This window comes from Salmo salar, chromosome ssa22 (genome assembly GCF_905237065.1).
Source record: "Salmo salar chromosome ssa22, Ssal_v3.1, whole genome shotgun sequence".
In the NCBI taxonomy this organism is placed as follows: Eukaryota; Metazoa; Chordata; class Actinopteri; order Salmoniformes; family Salmonidae; genus Salmo; species Salmo salar.
The window spans coordinates 46,620,280-46,633,742 of NC_059463.1; the positions used below are offsets into that span (position 1 = coordinate 46,620,280).

The window sequence follows — 13,463 nt, forward strand, 5'->3', positions numbered from 1 at the left end:
CTCCCCGTGCCCAGATGAAACACTTCAAACATCAAGACTGGGATCGTTGTCATATAGACACATTTAATGACATTTATGTTCTATGAAATGTTATGATCATTGCTATATTTGAGATAATGTGTCTATATACACACACACACACACACACACACACACACACACACACACACGGAAATGGAAAGGGGAAGTTGGAGGTCTTCATTCTTAACCCTTGGGGTCTCCCACTCACTGAGAAGGAATGACCAGCAGGAGGGTTGGGGGATTAGGGGTCTCATCCTGCTCTCTGTGTGTGTGTGTGTGTGTGTGTGCGCACGTGCGTGCGCGCACGCATGTGTGTGTCATCATCTGTATCTGGCTGCCATTATCTGTGCTCTTTTACATCTCTGTTTGTCTACATTACATCTGTGTTTATGGTTGTATGTCTTGTCTATTTCCATGTGTGTCTGTGTGTAAAATGAATGGCCCAGTTCTGCCTCATCCATCGCTGCCATGACCATCCAACTAGCCCCCAGTCTTAGTGGAGATGGACACCACATCTGGTTTTAATGAATGGAGGGGGGTTGAGATAAATGTCAGCCGCTGTGGCCTCTATGATCCAGCACAGCCTCACCAGACGAGCATGTTTCATATGGAGCGACAGCACCAGGGATTGTCACAATGATGAATGAAACCCAAACCAGACTCAGACGTCTTCTCTCCACATGCACATTGACCAGAGGCAAATTAAGGCATATTCAGCGAGCTAGGGAAGTGTTGAGGAATGTTTCGGATAGAACTAGAATGTATGTAATGAAATGGAAAATGGTTCTCTGCCAAAGGGGAGGTTACGTACAGTATGTTAAATATATAAACATTATTTTCATTATTCCCCCTGGTCCTTTTACATACGCAGAAAGCTGACAAAGAGGGAGAGGAAGAAAAGGGAGCGAGAGAGAGAGTATTGTCAAATGTGTGTACTTCAGAGAAAGAACCTTTTACCTTTTAATAGAGGGAGAGAGAGAGAGCTATATGGTGAAATAGAAGAATGGGAGTCTGAGTAACTGCTGCTTCTCTCGCTGCCATCCCCCCTGCCAAACACTTCTCCCCCAGTGACACACATCTATCCATCTGTGGAAACCCTACAAGCAGGCCCTTGCCCTTTTCCAAAACCAAAGAGAGAGAGAGAGAGAGAGAGAGAGAGAGAGAGAGGGTAGGGAGAAAGAGAGAGAGCGAGAGAGAGATGGTAGGGAGAAAGAGAGAGAGAGAGGGTAGGGAGAAAGAGCGAGAGAGAGACGGTAGGGAGAAAGAGAGAGAGAGAGGGTAGGGAGAAAGCGAGAGGGTAGGGAGTGAGAGAGAGAGAGAGGGGGAGAGAGGGTAGGGAGAAAGAGAGAGGGTAGGGTGAGAGAGACAGAGGGTAGGGAGAGAGAGAGCGAGAGGGGGAGAAAGGGTAGGGAGAGTAAATGTTGAATTTTTTTACATTCCCCATATTGTCTCAACTACATTCTTTTCACCTTTTTGCTGAGATAAACAATGTTTTCTCTCTCGTTCTTCATGAAAAATGTTTGAGGCACATAGTCCAGTTTTAAAGCCCAATTGAGAATTTTACCTTTATTTTTACCTACGCAAGTCAGTTAAGAACAAATTCTTATTTTCAATGACAGCCTAGGAACAGTGGATTAACTGCCTTGTTCAGGGGCAGAACAACAGATTTTTACCGTGTTAGCTCAGGGATTTGATCTTGCAACCTTTCTGTTACTAGTCCAACGCTCTAACCATTAGGCTACCATGACCCATGAGTATGGTTACATGTACACAACAATACGATTATTGTGAATAGTCAGATAAATATAATAGATTTAAACGTTTACATGCTTTGCAAGAAGAACGATTTCCTTAATAATCCTGTTTATGTGGAAACATCTGAAATCGGCCTACCTGATAAGACTTTGTTAAATGCAGAAAATCGGCAATCATAATAAACGTTCTACCACAGCGACCATGTTATTTTTTGGAAGCCTATTTGTTTCGGACATACCAAGTTTATATGTGAAAACTGTTTCTAAAATACCTACCTTCAGTTTTTCCAAACCCGCTTCAGTCGAGCTGCTGGTGCTGACACATGCACAGATCAAATATACCACTGTTTACATGTCTTAATAATTCAAAAGATTGCAAAAAAACAACAGGTGTTTTAATCGGTGAACGCTTACTTATGACCATAGATAAGCAGAGTAAGGTGTTAACATGTCTAATGCCATACTCGTCTTACTGCCATAATCAGTTTAACCTTTCTGGGAAGGGGGTTCCGCTAGCGAAACACCTGGCCTTCAGCCAGTGAAATTGCAGGGCGCCAAATTCAAACAACAGAAATCTCATAATTAAAATTCCTCAAACATACAAGTGTTATACACTATTTTAAAGATAATCCAACCACAGTGTCCGATTTCAAAAAGGCTTTACGGTGAAAGCACACCATGTGATTATGTTAGGTCAGCGCCTAGCCATTAAAAACCATACAGCCATTTTCCAACCAAGGAGAGGTGTCACAAAAGTCAGAAATAGTATTAAAATGAATCACTTACCTTTGATGATCTTCATCTGATGGCACTCCCAGGTCTTCATGTTAGATAATAAATGTTGTTTTGTTCGATAAAATTCATCTTTATGTCCAAATAGCTCCTTTTGTTCGTAAAAACTTCTCAGTTCTCTCTCCTTAATGAAAATGTTTATAAGCTAAGTGCAGTCAAAAGCGTGATTTTCCTGTGTGTCATATATACAGTGCATTTGGAAAGTGTTCAGACCCTTTACTCAGTACTTTGTTGAAGCACCTTGGCAGCAATTACAGCCTTGAGTCTTTTTGGGTTGGCACACCTGTATTTGGGGGTTTCTCACATTCTTCTATGCAGATCCTCTCAAGCTCTGTCAGGTTGGATGGAGAGCGTCGCTGAACAGTGATTTTCAGGTCTCTCCAGATATGTTAGATCGGTTTCAAGTCTGGGCTCTGGCTGGGCCACTCAAGGACATTCAGAGACTTGTCTGAAGCCACTCCTGCATTGTTTTGGCTGTGTGCTTAGGGTCATTGTCCTGTTGGAATGTGAACCTACACCCCAGTCTGAGATCCTGAGCGCTTTGGAGCAGGTTTTCATCAAGGATCTCTCTGTACTTTGCTCCGTTCATCTTTCCCTCGATCCTGACTAGTCTCCAAGTCCCTGCGGCTGAAAAACTTCCCCAAAGCATGCTGCCACCACCATGCTTCACCATAGGGATGTTGCCAGGTTTCCTCCAGACGTGACACTTGACATTTAGGCCAAATAGTTAAATCTTGTTTTTTTCAGACCAGAGAATATTGTTTGTCATGGTCTGAGAGTCCTTTACTTGCCTTTTGGCAAACTCCAAGCGGGCTGTCATGTGACTTTTCCTGAAGAGTGGATTCCGTTGTCCTTCTGGAAGGTTCTCCCATCTCCACAGAGGAACTCTGGAGCTCTGACAGAGTGACCATCGAGTTATTGGTCACCACCCTGACCAATGCCCTTCTCCCCCGATTGATCACTTTGGCCAGGCAGCCAGCTCTAAGAAGAGTCTTAGTGGTTCCAAACTTCTTCCATTTAAGAATTATGGAGGCCACTGTGTTCTTGGGGACCTTCAATGCTGCAGAAATGTTTTGGTACCCTTTCCCAGATCTGTGCCTCGAACACAATCCTATCTCGGAGCTCTACGTACAATTTCTTCAACCTGATTGTTTGTTTTTTGCTCTGACATGCACTGTCAACTGTGGGACCTTATATAGACAGGTGTGTGCCTTTCCAAATCATGTCCAATCAATAGAATTTACCACAGGTGGACTCTAATCAAGTTGTATAAACATCTCAAGGATGATCATTGGAAACAGGATGCACCTGAGCTCAATTTCTAGTCTCATAGCAAAGGATCTGAATACTTACATAAATAATGTATTTCTGTTTTAGTATTTTTTTAAGAAATTTGCAAAAAATTACTAACAACCTGTTTTTTCTTTGTCATTATGGGGTATTGTGTGTGGATTGATGAGGAAGAAAGTTCATTTAATCCATTTTTAAATAAGGCTGTAACGTAACAAAATGTGGAAAAAGGGAAGGGGTCTGAAAACTTTCTGAATGCACTGTATTTCCACACTTTGAGGTTGGAATAATACTGTGAAATTGGAAAACTATCACAATGCCCTTTTAGTGTAAGAGCTGTTTGAAAAGACTACCTGACATTTTTGCCTGTTTTGCTGGAATTTGAGTTTTGGTCTGCCTGGTGACATCACCATTAGTTAGGTAAATTAGTTGATATACCAATAAGAAAGAGTTCCAAAGTTTTCCCCTCCCCACTCAGACCACTCCAAAACAGTCCTAACAATATTCTTGCTTGAGAAACTGTTATTTTTAACCATTTTTATTGAAAACAATCACAGTGAGGTACTTCATTGTTACCCAGATTTGATTTGACTTTGAGATAAAAATGGCTGCATTGGTCCATTAAGGAATGTTTAGTCAGTCCTGATGTTCGTCGCTCTTGAAATGACCGACTGGAGAGAGAGAGCAGCCATTTTAAATTTTGCCATATTCAAAGCACTTCACTTCCATTCCTTGTAGCTTTTAGCTGTGAGAAATAAACACTATTCTCTTTCTCTGTCTGTCTCTCTCTTGACGAAAACACTCCAGGAATGTTCAAGCAACCCCGCCGCTCACACACTAGCTCTTGAGTTTCATTCACCATACCAGCAACCCCTCAGAAGTAGGCTACAGTCCAGAGAGGGTGTAACCTTACATTCCATCATTCTGCTGTGGAAGCAGATAGCTATAGCTAGCCTATCACTCTGCTAATGCCCTGCTGGAGCACTGGGCCATTTTCATTCGGCACTAAACATAAGAAAAAAGGTTGGAAACACGGAGGGACTACCTGGTCCAAAAACGTTTTGCTAAGGTGTGCCATAATGAACTGGACCCTGGACGTCTCCTCTATGCCTTCTCTTCCAAGTGTTGTAACATTGGACAGTCTCATAGAGCAGAGGCTCTGTGCAGAGGAAATTAAAGGGTTTGCGTCCTAAAAATCACCCTATTCCCTATTTAGTGCACTACTTTTGTCTCTAGCCCTATGGACCCTGGTAAAAAGTGATGCATTATGTTGGGAATGGGGTGCCATTTGGCAGGCAGTTTAAGCCTGCAGCAGCCAGTTTAAACCTGCAGCAGCCAATAGCCAGTAAAAAGAGGAGACTCTAAAGGGGACTAAGCTATGAAGCTACCCTCCCAAAGCCTTAATGATTAAAATAGACAGAAGGGGGCTGCTATAGAAGGAGGCGATATCACGGTAGTGTGTGTTGTTATTGAGTGTGGGGAAGAGTGTATGGAAGGGTATGTGTATGTCGATATTTGAATACTCATTTCGCTTTAGATCTCAATACAGACACACACTCATTTTAATACTTTATTGAGATCCAAAATTAAATAAAGCTTTCAAGTGTGTGCATGAGCACGTGTGTGTATGTGTGTGTGCGTGTGTGTGTGCGTGTGTGTGTGTGTGTGTGTGTGTGTGTGTGCGTGCCTGTGTGTGTGTGTGTAAGAAAGAGAGAGCGAGAGAGAAAGAGAATCCCACACTGGTCTGACGCGACTGCTTCCTCTGAGAAAAAGCCTGAAAAGCCTAGAGGGATTTTCTTCTGAAAGAGAAAGCTTTTCTCCTCCCCCTTCTCAGGCATTTTCTTTTGCTCCCTTTCTCTCCTGCGCTCCCACTTGCTCCAAAAACACAGTGCTGCCAGAGAAGCTGAAACGTGGAGCCAGTGAAGCAATAGACAGCTAGACACTTTACAGCTCAGAGCTCAACTCAAACGGGAAAGCCACTAACGAATGGGAGTTTTCCTTCTTATTCTGGGTCGCAGACCACTAACTGTCATGTGGACCTTCCTTTATTGATGGCAGGAACTTGGCTATTGAGAAACATGGCAAGAAGACCTCTCTCTCTCTGGAGTCAAATGGAATTTATCTGGACTGGATTATAAAGAAAAATGTGAAGAAAAATTCAGCAGGATAGAAGAGATACTGTCAGAAAGATGGTAACGAAAGGCACTTTTTCTATTGGGCTGTCATGTGCTTTTGTTTCAGTTGTCTCGTGTTACAGTACTTCTCCAGGTCTATGAGTTGTGGTGCTCCACTGACCTACTGAGTTAATAACCTGCGCGTTTCAACGAGTCCGTGTTGTCTTTCTCAGTGGCTTCTTCTCTAACGCATGAATGGAGAGTGTTCTGTATGCATTTTATTATTCAAAGCACACTGTTGGCAAACTGAGATATAGAGTACAGTATGGATTTCATAGATGAATAGCAAAGCAAGTTAGACTACTACTGCAGCAGGTGCTATGTTTTTGTATGGCCTTGATAATGTTGATTAAAAACGTATAATCTGAAAGAAATAAGTGAACCCTCACTACAAGTATTTACCAGTTTCGGTCTCCTAAAAAAGTTACACATATTAAATGTATTGTCCCTAAAGCACAATGTACTGTTGTTAGGGACACTGTTTCATACAGCTAACTGAACACATCATCTCAAGCACCTCAGGTGTCCCTCCACTACTTAAGAGAGAGAAAAGAAGCTGCAGCACCGTGTCTTTGCTATGTTGCGACGGAAAAACTTAAGCCCTTTGATTCAAAATGAATTGATATGAATTGCAGTGCATGTTCATTTGATCAGCCTCCAGTTTTTGGCAGTGCAGGGTTGATTGAATCCCAAGCCAAGTGATACCATACATGAAATATCTGTTCCACTTTCAGCTTGCATCGTTGAATGTTACAGTAACTTCCCTGCAACCTTGAGTGGGAGGTAGCAGCTCTAGACATACCTCTGTATCTTCCTTTCCAAGGTTGGTCCTTTAGTTACACATCTACTGTAGGCTTCACTCACTTCACTCACAGGTGCTACAGCTCAAACCGTTCCTTGGGAAATTGTGTGACTATATAGCTGCAATGTTCTTAGAACTTCCTACATTGTGACTGACGATATCGTCGCGTTCCGCCCACCTGATTTACATTTGTTATCCTATCAGTTAAAATTATTCGATTACCATACTGTGCCTGTTCTGGTTTTCCATTTTCCTTTTTTTTTTTTTTTTACAGCTCAATGCTGTTATACAGTAATACTGTATGTTAGTCATTCACTACTTACTGGTCTGTTTGTTTAATACATGACGAATCCCCATGTCAAGTAAATGATTAACTAAGAAAATATAAAAATTCCTATCAAACTTCCTTGGGTCTAGATGCCACATCAGCATGTGTGCTCCAGTCAAAAACAACTTGATGGTCTGATGCCGAACAGATTGGATTTGGGATGCCACGCCAAAAGGGTTTATCATGGGATTCAAACTATATTCAAACTTCATGTAAATGATCAAACCCAGGGCCTGAGCAGCTCTTTTGGATGAGTTCTCAACAGTTCAAAGTCAACAAATGTTTATTGACAGCTAAACACGTCTCTCCATTGCTCATAAATGACTGTGACACAAACAACAGAGAGTACAACATACAGTATGAGAAGGTTATGAATTTTACAGGAATACAGGTCAATGATTTGGTTGAATCTCGAATTGTTGGCTATAGTATATCATACATTGTGGAACTCTTTCTTGGCATGTGCCAACACTATTTGACTCACTGAATCAACCCTATTGATACAGTAGTCTATGTGAGAACTACTTTGTCCATTAAGGATATTTCACAATACCATGGCACAATACCGCAACATGATGCTCATAAAGTATGAAGTTGTGGGAACATATGTTTTTGGTTTTATATTGGTTGTTGGAACGGAGCCATATGTTTCCTTAATAAATCGGAGAGTGTTTTAAACACTCTGAGAACAGAAGTGAACATTTCACCTGTTCTGGAAACATTTATTTTTAGGTTGCAGCGAGGTTCTTAGAACATTTTACTCTGGTTCCTTGAAAGATATCCTGGGAGCTCTTTTATTAAGAGGTTTGGAATAACTTCTTTAAAACTTTGACCATTGCGCCACGGCAGTTCACAAGGCTCTAGCAAGCAGGAAGAGTACATGATGATACTTGATGGAAACAGCGCACTGTTTTTAAATATTTTGATTTAAACCTTCCTCAAACCATAGCCCTAACTTTAAACTTGAAACAAATGTCTAAATTTAACCCTTTGAGTTGTTTCTATTTTAACCCTGCAACCACACGGAATTAACCCTATAACCACGTGGAATTAATGCACCCAAAAATCGACTTTCATCCATAATAAAGCAAATTCCGAACTGAAACTATGAGATCAACACATATATTGTGACTCGAGGTCTTCACAGATCTGGGTTCAAAATTCTAACTTTTCCGTCGGGTCCGGGTCATGCCCTATTTGATTGTCATTGGGTCTCGGGTCTACAGTATGAAACTACAGCCGATAGACTTGAGTGGACCTACCCACGGCTCTGCATAACCTATAGCATATTTATTTTACAATAATAAGGTGAATTTATTGGCTTTTAGAAGCCCTATTCAACATACAGTACCAGTCAAAAGTTTGGACACACCTACTCATTCAAGGGTATTTCTTTATTTTTACTATTTTCTACATTGTAGAATAATAGTGAAGACATCAAAACTATGAAATAACACATATGGAATCATTAAGTAACCATAAAAGTGATAAACAAATCAAAATATATTTTATATTTTTTGATTCTTCAATGTAACCACCCTTTGCCTTGATGACAGCTTTGCACACTCTTGGCATTCTCTCAACCAGCTTCATGAGGTAGTCACCTGGAATGCATTTCAATTAAGAGTGCCCAAATAAATGCTTCACAAGAGTTCAAGCAACAGACACATGTCAACGTCAACTGTTCAGAGGAGACTTAGTGAATCAGGCATTCATGGTCAAATTGCTGCAAAGAAACCACAACTAAAGGACACCAATAAGAAGAAGAGACTGGCTTGAGGCGAAGAAACACGAGCAATGAATATTAGACTGGTGGAAATCTGTCCTTTGGTCTAATGAGTCAAAATGTACGATTTTTGGTTACAACCGCCATGTCTCTGTGAGACGCAGAGTAGGTGAACGGATGATCTCCACATGTGTGGTTCTCACTGTGAAGCATGGAGGAGAAGGTGTGATGGTGTGGGGGTGCTTTGCTGGTGACACTGTCTGGGATTGATTTAGAATTCAAGGCACACTTAACCAGCATGGCTATCACAGCATTCTGCAGCAATACGCCATCCCATCTGGTTTGTGCTTAGTGGTACTATCATTTGTTTTTCAACAGGACAATGACCCAACACACCACCAGGCTGTGTAAGGGCTATTTGACCAAGAAGGAGAGTGATGGAGTGCTGTATCAGATGACCTGGCCTCCACAATCACCCGACCTCAACCCAATTGAGATGGTTTGGGATGAGTTGGACTACAGAGTGAAGGGAAAGCAGCCAACTAGTGCTCAGCATATGTGGGAACTCCTTCAAGACTGTTGGAAAAGCATTCCTCGTGAATTTGGGTGAGAGAATGCCAAGAGTGTGAAAAGCTGTTATTGGTATACTTTCAGAGATTATTGAATTATTGGTGTCTATCCCAGTTTTAAGTTAACGTGGTGTTATGGAGCCCCATGAATCCTGTGCTCTCCATCTTGTGATAATAGACCTGTTGTAGCCAGCCAAATGCACTTCACAGCTCGCCCACTTTTAGCCTTAGAGAGAACTTGGCATTAGCAGAGAACAAAAAAAAACACAGCAACTGTCAGTGCCGTTCACCCACATAAACATACACACACACACACCCACCCACCAGTGTCTCCACACTCAGTGTTTACTGAAGGCAAAATCATTCACTGTGATACCTGGAGTGCAAAGAGTAAATGGGATGCCTTACGGGCTAAGACTACCCCTATTAGTGCTGCGTCCAACGCTTTGGCCTATTTAACTAGGTGAAGGGTACTCTGGGAGCCATTACTTACAACTCCCCAAAAACAAACAAACAAGTATTTTTCCTGATGTTTTTCTCGGAAAGCAAGCTCAGAGAATAGCTTGGAGATGAAATAATACAGCGTTTTTTCATGCTAAGTGGGTCGTCAGTATTCATCTGTCGAAAAAGTGCCCGAAAAAAAAACACATGAGCAATTTCATGGTAAAGGAATCGGAGTCTCAGTGTAATTCTGTTAGTGTGGAATTGCCTAGATATGAAAAACATATATATTTTTAAAAGCTGCCTGCTGTTCCTCTCACAATAGGATATTTTTCTTTGGGTTGGGTGCCAGAATTGGCATGTGAACCAGTTCCACAGGTGTGCAACTCCGCCAGGCATTGGTGAAGGGGTTGAGGTGTAAGGATGCAGGGGCTCACTTTGAAAACTAAAAAAAATCCTTCCTTCCTTCAAATTATAAATCAATATTATTCGATAGATGAATACTAGGTTAAACTTTAACTTTTACCTACCAAAGCATTTCAAGATATTCAAGGAAAGGAGGAATTAATGATGCAATGTCAAACTATTAAGGATTTTTCATTTAAATCATAAGCATTGTTGCTTTTGGCCAAAATGTGGCAGGGGATGGTTTATGGGAGCATTTAATTACACTAAGCCCATTGTCCTCAGAGGCATGGCACAATACAGTATAGGCCTTAATGTATTTTATTCATCTGTAACTCAAGATTCAGATCATTTGTATTTGAGCTTGAATCCCAGCACACCCACAGGGACCTGTTTTTAATACTGGCCCTCCCGAGGACAAAGACAAACAAAACATCAGACACCCCCAACACTGCCGGAGAGTCTTAGAGGCTTGTTAATTAAAACTAGTGGTGTATACAGTAGGCTAAATCCATTTGCTAGCAACACAACATACAAGACTACGCTAAAGCTAGATAGAAGGATGGATGGATGGATGGATGGGTGGATGCATGCAGGGACTTGTCTTGTTGGGGGCCTTCTTTATTAGGCGGGTTCAGCTTTAAAAGGATTTAAAATGGCTTAGTTCAATTGTGTGCCCCTTTGCCAAAGCCCTGAGCCATAGTTTACAATAGGGTCTCAGACAAAGACAGTACTGTCCCAACAACCAATGAGAGTAGCCCTCTCCTGAAGAAAGAGAGGAAAAAGAGAGAGAAAGGAGGAGGTGGGGGAACATGCTGGGAACAGGGAGCATGCTGGGAACAGGGAAAGAGTTGTTGCACGTTGGAACCTTGAAATACAGACCTTCTTATACCTTAAAGCAGATTGTTCTTAGTTTATTTGCAAATGTGCTGCCCACGTATTATACATGTGTTCGCTGAAACAAGTATCTTGCCCTCTATACATCCCATTTATTCTATATCGTACTGTCCTAAGTTGCTCTAAATGCTGATACATGAGGGATACGGCACAAGTGACACAAAGTGCATAACTCGAAAATGAGCCATGCTCCCCAAGTAGGGCTCCTGAGTGGCGCAGCAGTTTAAGGCAAAGCATCTCAGTGCTACAGGTGTCACTACAGGCCCTGGTTCAATTCCAGGTTGTATCACAACTGGCCGTGATTGGGATTCCCATAGGGTAGTGCACAATTGGCCCAGCATCGGCTGGGGTAGGCCATCATTGTAAATAAGAATTTGTTCTTAACTGACTTGCCTGGTTAAAGAAATTAAATAAAGTGAAACTGAAATTGTGTTTCAGATATATGATCTCTCTAATGGTTATTTTAGCTATCACTTGTTTTGGGAACAATGTGGAATTGTCCTGCCCACCACCTTGTGTCCACACAGACATAATAATGTGGTTTTGGGTAGATGTGTTGTCTAGGATTTGCTGTCTACCTGTCTGTCTGGCCAGACGAGCATGATGAGTCACTAGAGTTTACCAATGGGTCACTGCTCTTTCTCTAAAACCACAAACCATCACTTCTAATCAAAAGTGACATTCCTTGGAGCATTTGAGAGTTTATAGCCTACTTTCCCTGCGTAGTGGTTTGGGTTGTGGTCTTTAGCCCAGAGGGGCTATTGACTTGCCTGTCCATCCCTCAAGAGTTTGTGGAAAAATGTGATGATTAGTTCTCGAAATCATGAGCCCATGGCATGTCGCACAAAGGGATAGGGGGTCATTTGGTTGGAAGTCAGAGATGATCTTTACGCTAAGCACATTTGCATTTGTTTTACACGCCTTTAAGCTTTTGACCTTGCTGCTGATTACAGGGTTCAAACACTGCCAGTCTACACATAGCGTGACACACACCATGACAGGTTGTTTACATAGCCAATGAAATCCAAGAGCAGTCCTGCCTTCGTTGACCAGTGCCCAAGGCAGTAGGAGGGAGGGAGGGAGAGAGAGGTAGTTAGTGAGAGAGAGAGGAGGTATGTAGAGATAGAGAGAGAGATGGGGGTAAAGAAAGAGTAGGTTGAGTGAGGGGGGGTAGGTAGAGCGAGAGAGGGGGGTAGGTAGAGAGAGAAAGAAAGAAAGAGGACTATAATATGAGCTGTGTTCGAATACCCATACTAACATACTGTAAACTACATACTTAATGAGTCTATACTATATACTTGGGATGCACAATATATCTGTAAGCATATCGGTATTGGACGATATTAGCCAAAAATGCCAACATCGGCATCGGCCCGATGTCTAGTTTAACACCGATGTGCAAAACCAATATCAAAGCTGACGTAGGTACATGACATAATGACGCCATGAAAAATATAGCGCTACACATGCAACACAGCATTCCTAACCTAGCCCACAATGTCTGCTGTGTGGATCGAGCAGTCAACAAGTCAAGCAGTCATTTGAAAGAGTAAGAACATTTCAGCGAGACAACTCAAAAGTAAATATCCATTAACGCCAAGATAATGGAATTCATTGCCCTTGAAAATCAACCGTTCTCTGTCGTGGATAATGTTGGCATCACCGACTGGTCGAGCACCGGTACACACTACCAAGTAGTGGACATTTTTCAGATGTTGCCCTACCGGAGTTACAGAGTATTGTTTAAACTCACATCCATGAGAGTCACTGCTATTAGCTTCACGACTGACCAGCGATGTCAGCCCCATGAGCATTATGAGTCTGACAGCACAGTGGGTCGACGAGGATTTCATACTGAGGAAAGCCATATTGCATGCTCAAGAATGTGCTGGTTCTCATATCACTGCTGCCATTTCAATGGCATTTGAGAACATGTTTGAAACTTGGAAACATGAACACTCCTAGCTCCATTCGAGCAACTGTCTTGAGAAATAAGTTCAACTGCATCTGCAGCAGGCGTGATACCCTGTCATGGCTTTGAAATGCCTGCTCAACAAAAATGCCAACACAGACCATCGGGTTGACTTTGAAAGGTACTCTACCAGAGGCTGGGAACAAGCGATTCGGTGGCATTCTCACTGTGGCGCCACCATGCTCGATGCTAGGTACAAGGACCGCTACTTCGATGCAGACAAGAAACAGGGTTTACGTTAAATGATATAGACATAGCTGGACAAGATGGAAACGGATACAGTGACAGTGCA

General features: G+C 42.1%; 1 protein-coding gene across 1 annotated transcript in view; it reads left to right on the plus strand.

Moving 5' to 3' along the window:
• The first annotated feature begins 5,588 nt into the window (after positions 1-5,588).
• LOC106583602 (pleckstrin homology domain-containing family G member 4B) overlaps positions 5,589-13,463 on the plus strand; it is a 74,779-nt gene continuing 66,904 nt past the window's right edge. The window contains exon 1 of the mRNA XM_014167971.2: positions 5,589-6,049. Coding sequence (XP_014023446.2) covers positions 6,047-6,049 — 3 coding nt within the window. The 5' untranslated portion in view covers positions 5,589-6,046. The remainder of the gene's footprint in view (positions 6,050-13,463) is intronic.